General features: G+C 38.6%; 1 protein-coding gene across 2 annotated transcripts in view; it reads right to left on the bottom strand.

The window, feature by feature from the left end:
* Nucleotides 1-18,202, bottom strand: part of naaladl2 (N-acetylated alpha-linked acidic dipeptidase like 2) — a 368,062-nt gene that overhangs the window by 245,489 nt on the left and 104,371 nt on the right. For both annotated transcript variants that reach the window (XM_089124954.1, XM_089124955.1), the window contains exon 2: nt 4,094-4,592. In XM_089124954.1, the coding sequence (XP_088981080.1) occupies nt 4,094-4,592 (499 nt within the window). The remainder of the gene's footprint in view (nt 1-4,093; nt 4,593-18,202) is intronic.

Below are 18,202 nucleotides of genomic sequence, written 5' to 3'. Positions count from 1 at the left end.
GCGGTTTCGCCGGGTTCCGCAGGAAGTAAGAGAAACTAGAGGAGTCAAAGGTTATATGACGCCATAGACGGAAGACAAAACGGAAATAAAGAAACTGCCTGTCTTGAAATTAAACTATACATTTCTCCTGATTTGAAAGTTGGTGGAAACTGTCATTATAATGTAAGTACATATCTAATAGAAATATATAACATAGATAGCTTTTCTTTTGCTATTTTTAAATATAGGCCCACTTGAACATTTTTACCAAATACGGCCACATAAGTGGTCCGTTGCAAAGACCACAGGTGTTGATATTGGGACAGCCCTAGCATCTCTACATACATTGCTCATCCTGTCTAATTGTTTTTGACCCTAATGACTGGGGTTGGGATAAAAAATGATGAACCTGACCCAAGATGAAGGGGGCAACACAGTGTTCATAGAGACTCATCTGGACTCCCTCAATGGCACGTTCCTAAATCTCACCCACCTTAATGCGTATCCAGAGGCCATCTCTATCAATTGTCCAGCAATTAATGGTGAGTGTCAAAAGGAGACAGATCACCATTAGATAGACCTGAACAGTGGGAAACACGCTACTTCTTCATGGGATTTTAGGCTAATCTCGTTTTACTGGAACTGTTCTTCCCCCGCACTCACCTTTGATGTGTAAATTAGGCCAGAATCGAAGAAATAAACACAGTCATAAGCCAAAAGAAAATGGACGCTTTGGCAGGGCATTTTTTAATTTTTTTTTAGAAAAACAAATGGCATGAGTACAGAATTTCTGCTTCACCATAATTGAATGTGACTTAAAAGGGATGATTTTTTAGTCCCAGCACAATGGCTATACAAGTTGGTGTGTCTCTCAGTAGCACCTCAAGGAAATGTTTTTGTGGCGGCCAGATGGGGATAATAATTAAAAATCATAGGGTAACATATCAAAAAGACTATAGCGTGGCTGAAACTAAGGATATGCAACTGCAGGCTAACAAATGTATGTCGGAAATATTGCATTCCCATTTTATGAGCAATCAATCATTATGCAGCAGAAAAAAATGTAATCATTCATACTTTTGTCACACAATAAAAAAAGGTTGCTGGTTAAAGTGCTCAGATGTTTTCTAATGAACTAACTAAAATAGACTCAGCTTAAGGATTATTTGGAACACCTGTTCAATTTCTCATTAAAGCAATTATCTAATCAACCAATCAAATGGCAGTTGCTTCAATGCATTTAGGGGTGTGGTCCTGGTCAAGACAATCTCCTGAACTCCAAACTGAATGTCAGAATGGGAAAGAAAGGTGATTTAAGCAATTTCGAGCGTGGCATGGTTGTTGGTGCCAGAGTATCTGAGTATTTAACAATCTGCTCAGTTACTGGGATTTTCATCCAGTATGCGGCAGTCCTGTGGGTGAAAATGCCTTGTTGATGCAAGAGGTCAGAGGAGAGTGGGCTGACTGATTCAAGCAGATTGAAGAGCAACTTTGACTGAAATAACCACTCGTTACAACCGAGGTATGCAGCAAAGCATATGTGAAGCCACAACACGCACAACCTTGAGGCGGATGGGCTACAACAGCAGAAGATCCCACCGGGTACCACTCTTCACTACAAATAGGAAAAAAATACGCTAAAATTTGCAAGAGCTCACTAAAATTGGGCAATTGAAGACTGGAAAAATGTTGCCTGGTCTGATGAGTCTCGATTTCTGTTGAGACATTCAGATGGTAGAGTCAGAATTTGGTGTAAACAGAATGAGAACATAAATCCATCATGTCACCACTGTGCAGGCTGGTGGTGGTGGTGTAATGGTGTGGGGTTTTCTTGGCACACTTTAGGCCCCTTCTAGTGTCAATTTGGCATCGTTTAAATGCTACGGCCTACCTGAGAATTGTTTCTGACCATGTCCATCCCTTTATGAAAATTTTAAAATTTTATAAAAATTTATAAAATAAAAATAAAAATGTAATGAATTATTATTTATGGCCACCATGTACCCATCCTCTGATGGCTACTTCCAGCAAGATAATGCAGCATGTCACAAAGCATAAATAATTTCAAATAAACATGACAATGAATTCACTGTACTAAAGTGACCCTCACAGTAACCTGATCTCAGCCAAATAGAGCATATTTTGGATGTGGTGGAAGAGGAACTTCACGCCCTGGATGTGCATCCCACAAATCTCTATCAACTGCAAGATGCTATTCTATCAATATGGGCCAACATTTCTAAAGAATGGTTTCAGCACCTTGTTTAATCAGTCCCACATACTGTAGAATATATATATATATATATATATATATATATATATATATATATATATATATATATATATATACACTATATATATATATATATATATATATACACTATATATATATATATATATATATATATATATGTTGAGATAAAACAATATCACTGACATATTTTTTTTCATATATATTTCAGACATGGTTAGCGAGTATTTTTATTTATTTATTATTTATTTTACTTTTTTTCCAACAAGCTTATTAGAGTGTGTATTGAAGCAGTTAGCAAAGATCTTCAAAAGCTTTCCCAGGGCTCAATTTCAGGCAGGCTGAAGAGCGACCTCAGTTTAACACGAGGGACAAAGAGATTAACAGTGAGATTTGGAGTATAATCCAACGATCTTCTTTAATCTCTGCACGCCACAGAGCTTCCTCCTATAGGGCAACCATTTTCCACAGTCCATTGAAACAATTTCTGCCTCATTTAAATAGTAAATAATTACATTATCCTCACACATATTCTTGTTTCTTCAAGCTGCAGTGTGATTATTAAGAGGTTGCATGAATGTGGGGTAAATAAAGCCATCACAATGTTTAGACTTCTCGCCTTTGCAGCCTCGCCACATTGTAATATCGCCTGCTCTTACCCGCTCGAAAAAGGATCTGAGATAAGCTGTTGGCACTGCAGTCTGAAATATAAATGTGACAAAATAAATTATAAATTGACACTACCGCAAAGCCTGTTTCAGGAGTCAGGTGGTTTTGGTTCAGAAGAAACCGAGTTATCATTTTTGACACGAATATACATGCTCGCCATGATCCGTGCTCCAAAAACAATGTGTTATCGCTTGAGGTTTGTCTGCATTTAATTTTAACATCAGAACCTGCTTTCGACTTTAGTCTGCCTGTCAGAGACTACACAGCTGGGCTCAGAGTGAACAAGGCAGCTTTGTCAGTAGTGGGAATAAGCTGAGCACAACTTTGGCTGCAGGACTGCTTTTTTAAAAAAAGATGAAGGTCCCGAAGAGCCTGTCCCAGTGAAACACTGTCCCTGCATCTGCTTCCTCAGTATGGTTCACTTCTCCTCACTCACTTGCTGGAACACCCTTGAAGTTTCTGTGTTATTCTTCACCTTACCGTCTGAATGTCTATTAAAATCTTGAGTTCCCTGTAGAATTTTATAGTATTCAGCTCCCTGATAATACCTTCTCTTATCAGCCAATATATATACACACACACACACACACATATATATATATATATATATATACACACATACACACACACACTGTATGGATAACCCACGACTAGAAGTGCATTAAACAAATTTATTTAAAAACTTAAAATGTTTAATATAATATTTTGTGAAAAAACACTAATTATGACCAAATTGTGTCTGTTATAATGATTTTTATTTAAATTAGTCTTAATTAGTACTAATTAATATGTTTATTATTTAATTATTGCTGGTCTACTTTTTTGTTTTTTTAGATTATCAACAAAATAATAATAATAATAATATGACAAAATTGTCCTATGAAGGAAGTATGCTGTATCCACTGTTAGATATTGGTAAATAGACGTGTTTTATAGAGGTTTCATTTCACCACAGTGCTAAAAAAGCCCATAGCCAAGGGAACACCCTCATACTGTATGTTCATATACAGTATTATGTTGTTGACAATGAAAAAATCTGTTGAAAATGGTGGAAATCCTTTCCTATATTCCTTCTGCAAAACCTACTTTTCTTTATTATTTATTTATTACTATAAAAAGATCCACTGCATTTTCCCACTTTGATTCTGAGAAAAAAAAAAAATGTACAATAGATGGAAAGTACAAAACATTTACCTCTGCAGCGCTTGTATTTTCTCTGCTGTGATTCCCTGAACAATCTTCTCCAGCACATCTGAGTCTGCACTTGGCTCTACCTTCACTTGCTCCCTGTTGAAGGCATATCGTCCAATGAGCAGCCCCAGAGCAAACACACCCAGCCCTGCTAGCAGGTATTTAGCCAGGCAGGTCCCATTCCATCTCTGGCCCTTGGGTACCGCTCGGCTGAAACGAGAGACGTAATTAGGGTCCTCCTGGAGACGCTCAAAACGTCCATGAGGGGAAACGGAGGGTTGAATTGGTTCCAGGTCTGGGTCCATGCCCCCGCCAGAAGAGCTGCTCACAGGTTGATGCTCCACACACTCCAGCTGGAAGCGGTCCAGGCCCGGTTCCTCCAGCTCTTTCTCCATGTCCCATTCCAGTTCCAGGGAAGCTGTGTGAAGCTCCACACTCTCCAGATCCCGCACACGGAGAGAACCGTGGCCAGCACGCACTTTCCTGTACGCCATGTCTGTTACTGTAGAGACATGAGAAACACACACACAAATGGAATTAGTTTACTTTTACATTTAATTTCTGTTTTAACACCTTCAATTCTTGGCTGTACTAGGGCTGCATAACTAATTGATAAAATTGATATTGAAAATAATTGGCAATGATTTTGATTGTTGGTTAATCAAATCTGTATACTATGCATGGAAAACATCCATTCACGCCAATAGGTGAAAAAGGAAACATTTCTATGGAAAAAAACAGTGGAGAAAAAGAGCAAAAACCAAGTGGTCCTAAAAATGCCACTGACAAACCAAATAGAAGCAAATAGTGTAATGTTGCTTGCCCTGTCATGTGCTATGACAAATGTATTTGCGTGTGGTTTAATCATTTGAGAGACGCGTTTTCCTCAGTGAATAACTTGAATTATCTTTAAATGTTAGACAGTCACGCATATAATTTCATTTTTGCAAACAGGCTTGTACTGACGACAAGTGGTTCTCCGTTAAACTTCATAGACTTCAGCACATCAGACAAATGGAGTGCAATAAATAGGAGTGCAATAGTATTTTTTTTTTTTGGTGAGTTTACATCCCATTTACACACACACACACACTATACTGTATATATATATATATATATATATATATATATATATATATATATATATATATATATATATATATATATGAAGAGTTCAGATGCAAATGCCTCTAAGTGAAATTTGAAATTCTCTTCTAGAATAATCATTTTTATTAAGCTTGTATATTTAAATTCAGTAATTTCACTTAAATGGCAATTAATAGGTAATCTTCATTGCCATTAAAGTGAAATTACTGAACTTAAATATACAAGCTTGACAAAAATTAACATTCTTGAAGAAAATTTCAAATGGCATTTAGAGGCTTTTGCATCTGAACTCTTCATATATAATAATGGAAGTTTTGTGGAGCACTGAAGATTAAAGGTGCATTATGCAACATATCATGTTAAAAATAGCCAATTTTCTAACCCATACATGCTTAAACAATTGCCTGATGGGCTGAATGAGCCCTTCTCTGATCACTGCGATTGCCTCTATAATCCTGTACAGTAAGATAAATAAGAGGGATTCAGGCTCGAATTTGAGACTGTGCGTGACGTCATCCGCGTTCACGTTCGCCTGGCTATGTCTGGCAGGTTTGTGTTATTGCCGCCATTCTCCGTATCAGAGAAGACAAGTTGAGCGACACAACTTTAATCAACTTTCGACAAAAGTAGAAGATGGATTCAAAGGGGCCGTTTAAATCTGGTCACTTCATGTGTTTTCTGTGATCGGATAGCTATTCGATCGTGAAAAGACCAGGTGTAAATGCCATCCGAAACGCATTCAAGACGGATTTGAATCTGATCGCTCAAACCACTTGAGGACGTGGTCTGGGCCGCATTCCAGACGAAACTGGACAAGTGTAAATGCATCTGGTTGTTGAAACCAGGCTATAAGTCATGTTATTTTAGTCAGATATGACGACGCTACTGCGACATGCATGATCGCCTCAGATGAGCAGCTGAGCACCTATTCATCAAGCCAGGGCGACGCAATCTATCACAAATCAAAGTGAAAGTAAGTCGCAGACGCTTAGCACTACAATCTGTTGCTTTCGGTGACGTGCACTTCATAAAATCTGTGCAGGTTAAGATTGGATTTATACCCGTTTTGTAAAAAAAAAAACACATTTATGTGAGCAGGTGTAAATGGAATCGTTTTGATAAATCAGATAGCTATCCGATCTGAGAAAACACATGAAGTGGCCAGGTGTAAACAGCCCCAAAGAGACCGGCTTGTAGTTCATTCCAAACCGCAACGCAAACTCCACGTAAGACAAAGAAAATAAAACTTCTGTCTGTCTAGTGCCAGGCGTCGGAATAAGACGAGAGTCAACATCGGGAAGCTTTCAACAAATCTCCGGTCTGAATGGGATCCCGTTTAATCCCTAGAGCAAAGTACTAACTTATATTGTTCATGAACGTGTGGATACAATAAACATATAAAACAGTTCAACATGGAGATAGATAGAAACAAAAACAGAAGTTGTCTACTACCCCCTTTCCCCCTGACACACACATATAAGTGTGTAAATTACTCAAATGCCTTTCCTTTAAATATATTTTAAATGACTTGCAGATTTATAAATTTATTACCTCATTATGACTGTCACAAGAGATGTGTGCGGCTGATGGTCCTTTGGTCATGAACAGCTTGTGTAAACGTGTGCATGTGTGTGTGATGGTTGCAGTTTTGCTTGTCGCCAGAGGGGGTGTAGTTCTGCAAAATCTCAGAGACTTGTGTTTTGCACCTTTAATGTTGAGAAAACACACACTCACACACACATTTATTTATATATAAAAATAAATAAATGTACTTTATTCCTATGATGGAAAGCATGGGAATATTTCTGAATTCTATGATGAAAGAAATTTCAAAAGAACAGTATTTTATTGAATCATTTGTTGTAACAACGTAAAAGTGTTTACCGTCACTTTTGATCAATTTAATGCATCTTGCAGAAAACAAGTATTTTCTATAAATAAAACCACAAATATCCCAGACTTTCAAAGCACAGTAAACTCTGCTGCCATGATTATTATTAGCCAGTGTTTTGTGCCAGTTGGACTCACATCACTCTCTACACAGACACAGAACTCTCTCAGGGAGGGATTTGACTGTTGCTGCTAAAAAAGGTCATTAAGGGTGACGACTTGGTTGGCTCAAATTCATAAAAGAGAAGCCATTGTCTCTATGTCCCATCAAATTTAACTATCCCTTTAACAGACAACGCCATCAAAACAGCCCGATCGATAATGACAAAACTCCAAACCGCTCAGAAATTCCAAACTGCACGCAGGGCCATTATCCAGTCAAACTGAGTCCCTGAAATAGGTTGCCTTAAAAAAATAAAAAAATACAGAGAGAAATATTTGCTGTCGGCACTAGGCAAAGCGAAGGGAGCTGGAGAACCCTTTGATAGTCACACTTAAAATAGTCCTTTAGAGGTGGGGAGAAATTTGTTCTGATAGAGGGAAATAACTCCACAACTACTAAACATTACCATTCTATACAAATGTCGTTGAAAATGGCACCGCCAAGGATGTTGCAACATTTTGCACATTCACTTTGAGCATTTACACTACCCCTGTCTTTTATGGCATTTGCAGTACAGAATTTTTCTGTTCTCAATCTTTTATAGGAATGAAGGGAATGATTTTGACTGCATGCTTTCACTTGTAAATAGGCCTCACAGAATGAGAGAAGGTGGAAATGATGTGTTGTCTCTCAACATTAATCTTCAGTGCTCCACAAAACTTCCATTATTCTAGGCCGCCGTTCAAGAGGAGCGATCCACACCGGAGCTTCATTTACACTCTGACCCGGGCAATGATATGGGTTGTCAAACTCTCAGGACAGCGCTAACCCTCATCTCCTCTGCACACCTCCTACACCCGTGCCTCCGGCTCTTTGCTCACAGACTGACAGCTGACGTTCAATCACCAGAAACATCAGTAATTTAACGCCTTTCGACTACCCAACAGAGCCATCAATTAAAGTAGAAGGGAATGTACCGTCTTTGGCTTTTCCTCAGTGATTGATGTTACAGTGAAAGTGGAAAAGATGCTTCTTCACATGCTCTGCTTCCACTCTAAACATTTACCTAATAGGTCAATAACATGATGCTAGTTTTTTGAGCCAGGTCAATAATGCAATTTATGTGATTTATTATTAGGGCCCAAGCCCTGAAAGGGCGAAGGCCCTATTGTTTTCCTAAGGATTATTAGGGCCCAAGCCCTGAAAGGGCGAAGGCCCTATTGTTTTCCTTGGGATTATTTTTCTTTACTATTATTATTATTATTATAATAATTATTATTTTACTACCTTTTGGGCACTTTTGGGGCCCTTAACGTGCTCGAAAACTCTTGAAACTTTGCACACGGGTCAGAACCCGCGGCCATCAGAGCCGGGCTGAAGATGGTACCCGGGCGTGGCAGGGCAGCTCGTCAGCGCCCCCTGGAACGGGGTCCGAACACTTGGTCCATAACTCAAACACGCTTGTATGTAATAATATGAAACTCGGTACACACGTTGATCTCATCGTTTCATCTATACCTCGCGCTCTTACTTTTTACCCCAGCCCAACAGGAATTTGGCTATTGAGGTTTGTTTGTAAAACGCTCGCAATGGAATGTCAAATACTCCTCCTAGAGCTTTGATCCACATTCGACGAAACTCGGTCAGCGTGAAGTCAAGACATTGAGGATGAAAGTTTGCGAGGGGATTTTTTATATCTCGAACGGTTTGTCCGTGGCGAGGAAACGAAATCATGGCGAGAAACGTGAAACAGGAAGTGTGTTATAACTTCAGCATACATTAACTGATCTTGATGAAACTTCAGCAGTGTGTTCGCTGTAAGAGGACGATCACATGGATGTGACTATTGTGAGTCAAAGTTATAGCGCCACCAACTGGCAGCAGGAAGTGTGTCACTTTCAAAATGCTTAGATATCACCCTTTTATTTTTACCCGATTTGCTTCAAACTTCATATGTATAATGTAAACATACGGCAGATGTAGACCTGTGAATGGATTCTTGATATCTTTGAAACTGTTGCCGTGGCGACGCATCAAACTTTACCCTTCTTTTAGGATGCTTTTAGGATGCTTTTGAGACCCTTAGCATGCTTCAAATTGCATGAAACTCGACAGACACATCACATTTATTAGCCAGTAGACATGTGCAAAGTTGCAGAAACGGGCGTGGTGAGGGCTCAGTAGCGCCACCTTTTGACAAAAGTGGGGTGGTTAGTTTTAACTAGAGTTACAAAAATTGGTATGTATATTGTACTCCTCGAGCCGGACAACTTTTTAATTGACACTTATTAGCTAGGACCCACAGAAACTCAGATATTTTTGTTTGAATATGGCCACTCTGAGCCTTTGGCTGGCTGGCTGGCTGTCTGTGTGTGTGTGTGTGTGTGTGCAGGGGGAGGGGGCTTAACCATTTCACTGCTGTGTGTATGACCTGCATAAAGAAAATACATTTCTCAAGCCTGGTATTTTTTAAATAAGTTTTTATTTTTATTTTTTATAAGTAAAGGCATATAACTAGTTTAATTGTAGTGAATTGACAATAGTTTTATATAATTAGTTTATTAATCAGATTAACTTGGTCAATAAACTTGGTCTGAAAATTTGGTCCATAAATTAAACACACTTGCATGTAATAATATGAAACTTGGTACACGTATAGATCTCATCGTTTCATATATACTTCACACTCTTACTTTTTACCCCAGCCCAACAGGAAGTTGGCTATTTAGGGTTGTGTTTAAAACACATGCAATGTAATTTAAATTATTGCTCCTAGAGCACTGAACCAAATTCGACGAAACTCGATCAGCGTGAAGTCAAGACATTAAGGATGAAAAAGTGCCACGGGATTTTTGATATCTCGAACGGTTTGGCCGTGGCGAGGAAACGAAATTATGGCGAGAAACATGGAACAGGATGTGTGTTATAACTTCAGCATACATTAACTGATCTTGATGAAACTTCAGCAGTGTTTTCGCTGTAAGAGACCGATCACATGGATGTGACTATTGTGAGTCAAAGTTATAGCGCCACCAACTGGCAGCAGGAAGTGTGTCACTTTCAAAATGCCGTGGCAACGAAACAAACTTTAACATTATTTTTTGATGCTTTTGGGACTCTTAGCTTGCTTGAAATTGCTTGAAACTCAACAGATACATCACATTTATTAGCCAATAGACATGTGCAACTATGGCAAAAGATTAAAGTAATGTCAAAAAAGTAAACACTAAAAGCCTCATATCTTCTAAAAATGTAATTATACATCATTTGTTTCTAAATTAAATTATACAAATATTATAACTTGGTCTTGCTCAATCTGAGCCTGCTGTCTTTGCCTGTCTGTGTATGTGTGTGTGTTTGTAGGGGGAGGGGTATTAACCATTTCACTCCTGTGTGTATGGCCTGCATAAAAAATAAATGCCTTAAGCCTGGTATTTTTTTAAATAAGTTTTTTATTTTTTTATAAGTAAAGGCATATAACCAGTTTAATTGTAGTGCATTAATAGTTTTATATAATTAGTTTATTAATTAAATTAACTTGGTCCATAAACTTGATCTGAAAATTTGGTCCATAAATCAAACACACTTGCATGTAATAATATGACTTGAGTGTTAATCACATCATGTTTTCAGTTTGAATATAAAATATATAAATTATGTAAAAAAAAATAAAGTTGATCCAGCTGGAGCGCAGGCTGAGAATAGCGCTGTCATGACTGGATCAGAGATCATCAGTCATGCCTTCTCATACCTTACGCGCACACCACGCCCACTTACATCAGATCACATCAACATGTCAGCCGGAGGGATAACGAGGGTCGTCGTCGCTTTTGGATTCAAGAATTTCTTACAACAAGATGGCAAAAGAACAGCGCTTTGCAAGACATGCAACGTTAAGATCGCGGACAGTCAGATGACAACCTCCAATTTCGTCCGTCATTTGAAGAGCCATATTCTGCCCAGTAAGTGCTTGTCAATTTGTTAATGTTATCTGGTTAGCTCGTTCGTAGTTAGCTAGCTAATGTAAGTTAAAGGAGAACTCCGGCGCAAAATTACACATTGTTACCTAGTCAACCGTTATCTGAGATTTGTTTTCATGACTGCCGAATGTAAATAGTTTTATCTATAAAAACAGTTTAGCCTATAAGTGACGTCCGACATTCTGCATATTGTGTTATTTTGTTAAGCCCCACTAAAGGCATAAAAAACTGTAAAGCACAATCAAGTTTTCACACTATATTCCAAGACTTCTAAAGTCATTCAATAGCTTAATGTGTGGTAAAATTAATATTTTAGTCTCTAAGTTAAAGTTAACGGAAAGTCATCTCGCCTCAGTCATTCTCCATGCATCAGCATTAGCGCGTCGCGTTCGGTTGCGACAGTAACACGACGACACTCTCTTCAAGATCAATGTTCCCAATATTATACTTTCTTTGTAGATAAGGCATAAAGGTCTATGATTTGCATAAAATGACTATCTTGCTGGAGTGGAGTTTATTGCCCTTTAGAATACACTAAGCATTAGTGCTGCACGATTAATTATATCGCAGTCGTAATAGCGATCTCAAACCTATGCAATTATATAACGCAAAATGCCGCGATTTTAAATGAAATAAACAAAGTAGGGCTATTAGCGCAGCATCTCTTCTTTTTTGTCATCCTTTGACTAGTGTTACAAGATCCCCCTCTTATTGGTTCAAATGCCTTTTCGCATTTTGCACGACAAGAAGTGAAAAGCTGCCTGTGAGTGCCCTAGATTAGAATAGATGAGACTCGCATAATGCGCATGCACTGACCGTGTGCCAGCCCAGAATAAACAGTTCTCTTTCGAGCTTGAACGAACAATAGCACACACAATTATGCCAAAATGTGAGAGTTGTGAGTTGTGCTATGAGGCGCGTGTGAGATCCGCGTCTCGGCAACGGGTGCTCTTAAAGGGCCAGCAGCGAATAAAGCGTTCTTTCAGTAAAGTTAAAAGAACAAAGGGAAATTAGAAAATTACTCACTGATCTTGAGTAAAGAACTTTTGTAGCTTTAATAAGGATTATTATATATATAATTTATGATTCAGGCAGCGCAGACTGTTTGATAACTTTATTCAATTTCTGTACCTGTTAAGACAGGAAGGGCACAGGTAAATATGTTTTTTATTATGGGTTTATGTGGGGATTGTTTGAAGTTCACTTAATTTAAAAGCTGTTATATATTTTTTTTAAGCCTAATAATTTTTTAAAAAGTTGATGGCTTTCAATTGATGGAATCACTGTAATGTTGGTTTGGTTGATGGTTTATTGATCATTATAGGTGTTATCAATCATTTATTGTTGTTGTTGTTTTTAGTTTGAGTTGAGAAATAAACATTAATCTGTGTGTGCATTTTACTTTAGAACCAAGCAAGTTGGACTCATGAAACCATTTTATTATATCGGAGTCGCAAATCGCAATTGCAATATTGGCTCAATAATGGCAATATGACATTTTCCCAAATCGTGCAGCCCTACTAAGCATAGATTATAGATACCATCCCTTCGCTATGTTCTTTTCAATGTGAAGCGTTGCGTGCTGTGACTTGGTGTTGCTTCAAGTGCATCGTTCTGCACACGGGATGCGCATGATTGCTTATAATACTTTGGGGAGACAAGGGGGCGTGGCCTAAGGGAATATCACTCGTGATGTTAAGTGATGTTACCCCGCCATCGCTGATACAACCTTTAGCAGTCATGTTTTTGCTTCTTGAGAGAGAGAGAAAGTGTGTGTGTGTGAGCAGTGGCGGTTCTAGGCGGGGGCCTGGGGGGGCCAGTGCCCCTGCGACAACAAGCTTGGACCCCCTTGTGGCCCCCCTAAATGTGGAGTCAGTGTGAAATATTTTTTTTATAGTGTGTCACGCATTGAGCATGACAGTCACTCGTTTCAGTCTTTTGTCTCACACTCCCGTCACACATTGTATTTCTCATGCGGAAAAACTTAATAATATATTTAATATACGCAATTTCTCTGGCCGCGCCGCTCTCACGTGAGAATCAAGCGCGTCTCGCCTGGAGTTCAGCAGTCGACCCTGCTACGCATCAGCCAATCAAAAAAAGAGAAGTGCTACTTAATAGCCAATCAGAAAAGGGCACTATTGTATCTGGGTAAAATTTAACGCAACAACCAATGAAAAAAAGCATATCCTGGAATTGTTCATATGATTCTGTTACAACATCTTCCGAAAGTTTCTTCACCCGTCCCACAGATGAAACTAATCACTGGAGCTCCGAACATCACTTGGAGCACGGAGTAAGTCATGATCTCCTGTTTTAATGTTACAACAAATTCACAACTTGTTTGACAAAAACTATGACAACTTGACTGATGTAAGATGAATCTTTCCCGTAGCGTAAGCTAGCTTACGCAATGCTCGTTCCCTCATCTAGAGAGAACCGAGGTTACGTTAGGTAATCGATTCGTTTCCCATTTAATTAGTATCAGTCTGTAACTTAGACAACAGTTTTACAGCCTGTTCACTGACAACACCTGCTCAGAACAAGTAGTCTAGGCCTAGTCATCTTATTACACGAATCACGATGACTGACATATTGTCACATTATAAACATCTCTCTCTCCAAATAGGCTTAATAATTTTATTAGCACTAGATAAATTAAAGTGTATTGCATAGTCGATATTATAGGTCACTTTTAAAATCATGTCATATTTTATAATTATATCCTGGCCAAGGATGCATTAATTATTGCTTCTGTCTTTCAAAGATGTCAGGAAAAAAACAATTATAAAAAAGCTCATTCACCCTGAGAGGAAAGCCCCCTAAAAAGGCCAGTTTAGAGGATAATTTGCTGATCTTTTTGAAAAAAAAAAAAAAAAAACCCACAAAAATCGTAGATTAAATTGTAAAAATTATATATATATATATATATATATATATATATATATATATATATATATATATACATACTGTATATTCAATGTAAAAAAATAAAATGGAAATTCAAATACAGACTGATATATGTAATGCAAATGTAAAAATATAATGCAAATGCAAATTGTTGGATAATTATAAACATGGTATTTTGCTTATTTATGCATTCAGTGCAGTGCAGAAAATGATAAGGTCTAAATGTAACTGGCCCCTCTAACAGTACAACTGGCCCCAGCTTGGCCCCCCCAGTTGAAATGGTCTAGAACCGCCACTGTGTGTGTGTGTGAGAGAGAGAGAGAGAGAGAGAGAGAGAGAGAGAGAGAGAGAGAGAGAGAGAGGAGAAATGTAACAAAGTTTAATATTGTTTGTAAACTGTGTTTGAGAGAGAGGAAGGTGTTCAGAGAGTCTGTAGGATGTTAAGCTGTTATTTGTTTTATGGACTCAATGTTGAAAATTTAAAACATTTCAAACACACTGTTGGCAGAAGTGAAAAATAAATAATTTTATGAAGTTACAATTTAGTTTGATTCCATGGTGTATTTTACTGAACATGAGTATTTACAATGCAAATTATTGTAATTTACTGGCAAATACTTATCTTGTCTTTTCATTTTATTAAGATCAGATTCTGCATGTAAAATTAAAATAATAAGGTGACTTGACTTGCACTTGACTTAACCTACTACAAGACTTGACTTGACTTGACATAGCCTGTGACTTGACTTGACTTCCCCCCCCCCAAAAAAATACTTGGGACTTACTTGAGACTTGACGGTTAAGACTTGAGACTTACTTGAGACTTGCGTGACCTGCGCCCATCTCTGCTCTAAGTTTTAAGACAGTTCAAATGGAAGTTGGGAATTATGTGTTGTTTGAATAAATCTCCTAGGAGAAATACATCAAATTACAACGCATGTGTTTACCAATCACCACCATACTCGGTGTGCATGAAGTCAAGACATTGAGGATGCTCAATTCAGGACGGATTTTTGATATCTCGAACGGTTTGGCCGTGGCGAGGAAAATAATTTTATGACTAAAAAAGGACACATAAAATGTGTTAACTTTGCTCGTTTTACCTACAGTTACAAAACATGCCACGTATATTGTTCTTGTCAAGCCGATCAACTTTCTAATTAACAGTAAGAAGCTCAGACCAAAAGAAAGTCAGATATTGCAGTTTGGATGTGTATCTTGTCTCTATCAGTGTCTGTATGGGGAAGAGGGAGGGGGGGGGGGGGGGTTGCTGGTGTCTGCGTTTATGTGTGTGTGTGTGTGGCTGACTGTAGATTTTTTCTGCAAGTCCTTATCTTTTTGCATAACAATTTTGTATTTTTTTAAATGACAAAATATGCATATAACCCTAATCTTTTAAATGTATAGTTTGCTTTAAATAAAAGTAAGATAAATTGGTAAACTACAAATTGGTAATTGAAGCTGAATGAATTTAAAATTAATGTGCTATATTTCAATACATTTGCTTTCCTTAATATTGTAAAACACTAACCTCATTTATATGTGTGTGTGTGTGTGTGTTTGTATGTATATATATTTTGCAAAGCCCTCACTGATGCAAGCTCTTCTGCACACTTCTCTTCGACAGTCAATGCGGAGGTTAAGTTTTTGCACGTCGTGCAGAATAACCCTCTTTATATATATATATATATATATATACTTAAAAAAGCGGGGGTTAAGTTTTTGCACGTCGTGCAGAATAACACTAAAGGCACCATATATATACTTAAAAGTGGGGTTGTTAGTTTTATCTACAGTTACAAAAATCGGTATATACATTGTACTCCTCAAGCCGTACAACTTTCTAATACATAGTCATTAGCTCAGACCAAGAGGAAGTCAGATATTTTGGTCTGAATATGGTGAGCCTCTCTCTGAGCCTACGTCCCTGTATGGCAAGCCCTTTTAACATTTAAAAGCTAAGTTTGCCTGTCCGGAATTAACATTGTAGATATCAACAAAGTCTTTCTGTCTAGTCGTTACACTTTGGATAGTTTGTATTATCATTTAAGATATCTGTAACATAATTGTGACTAGTCGAAATGACAGAGTATGGCAAGCCGTTTTAACATTTAATCATGAAAGGGCCAAAGCCTTCGGCACCGCCACCCGGGTGCCTTTAGGTAACTAAAGGAACCGGGGTTGCGGTGCCTCCGGCTTGGGCCCGCCATCGCTGCTCGCAGCTATATTTTTTCTTTAGTATTATTATTTTACTACCTTTTTGGCACTTTTGGAGCCCTTAACATGCTCAAAAACTCTTGAAACTTTGCACACGGGTCAGAACCCGCGGCCATCAGAGCCGGGCTGAAGCTGGTACCTGGGCGTGGCAGGGGGGCTCGTCAGCGCCCCCTGGAACGGGGTCCGAACACTCGGTCCATAACTCAAACACGCTTGCATGTAATAATATGAAACTCGGTACACATGTTGATCTCATCGTTTCATCTATACCTCGTGCTTTTACTTTTTACCCCAGCCCAACAGGAAGTCGGCTATTGAGGTTTGTTTGTAAAACGCTCGCAATGGTATTTGAAATACTCCTCCTAGAGCTTTGATCCAAATTCGACGAAACTCGGTCAGCGTGAAGTCAAGACATTGAGGATGAAAGTTTGCGAGGGGATTTTTGATATCTCGAACGGTTTGTCCGTGGCGAGGAAATGAAATCATGGCGAGAAACGTGAAACAGGAAGTGTGTTATAACTTCAGCATACATTAACTGAACTTGATGAAACTTCAGCAGTGTATTCGCTGTAAGAGGACGATCACAAGGATGTGACTATTGTGAGTCAAAGTTATAGCGCCACCAACTGGCAGCAGGAAGTGTGTCACTTTCAAAATGCTTTGAAATCACCCTTTTATTTTTACCCGATTTGCTTCAAACTTCATCTGTATAATGTAAACATAGGGCAGATGTAGACCTGTGAATGGATTCTTGATATCTTTGAAACTGTTGCCGTGGCGACGCATCAAACTTTACCATTCTTTTAGGATGCTTTTAGGATGCTTTTGAGACTCTTAGCATGCTTCAAAATGCATGAAACTCGACAGACACATCACATTTATTAGCCAGTAGACATGTGCAAAGTTGCAGAAACGGGCGTGGTGAGGGCTCAGTAGCGCCACCTTTTGACAAAAGTGGGGTTGTTAGTTTTATCTACAGTTACAAAAATCGGTATGTATATTGTACTCCTCGAGCCGGACAACTTTCTAATTGACACTCATTAGCTAGGACCCACAGAAAGTCAGATATGTTTGTTTGAATGTAGAGAAAATCTCAGAATTTTGCCAGTCTCTCAGTGTCTCTCTGTGTGAGTGAGAGGAGGGGCGCCTGTCAGGTTAATTTTAACCCTTTATTTGCTGTGTGCGACTTCTCTGGCATTTTCGGGGGCCTTAACATCCTCGAAAACTCTTGAAACTTTGCACACGGGTCAGAACCCATGGCCATCAGGGCCGGGCTGAAGCTGGTAACCGGGCGTGGCAGGGCGGCTCGACAGCGCCCCCTGGACTGGGATTCGAACATTTGACCATAAATCAAACACACTTGCATGAATTAATATGAAACTCGGTACAATTATAGATCACATCAGGCCAAACAACTTTCGTGCTCTAAGTTTTATGACAGTTCAAATGGAAGTTATTTATGAATTATGAATTATGGGTTGTTTGAATAATTGTCCTAGGAGAAATACATCAAATCACAATGCATGTGTTTACCAATCACAACCAAACTCGGTGTGCATGAAGTCAAGACATTGAGGATGCTCAATTCCGGACGGATTTTTGATATCTCGAACGGTCTGGCCGTGGCGAGGAAATGAATTTTATGACTAAAAAAGGACACATAAAGTGTGTTATAACTTTGCTCAATTTACCTACAGTTACAAAACTTACCACGTATATTGTTCTCGTCAAGCCGATCAACTTTCCAATTTAAAGTCATTCGCTCTGAGCAACAGAAAGTCAGATATTGTAGTTTGAATGGATTTATTTCCCCTGCGATTCTCTCTCTCTCTCTCTCTCTGTGTGTGTGTGTCTGTGTGGGGAGGGGAGGGCTGTTGTCTGTGTTTATGTGTGTGTGTGTGGCTG

Source organism: Pimephales promelas, chromosome 21 (assembly GCF_988280905.1).
Source record: "Pimephales promelas chromosome 21, fPimPro1.hap1.1, whole genome shotgun sequence".
NCBI lineage: Eukaryota > Metazoa > Chordata > Actinopteri > Cypriniformes > Leuciscidae > Pimephales > Pimephales promelas.
This window is presented reverse-complemented; position numbering and strand designations above follow the sequence as displayed.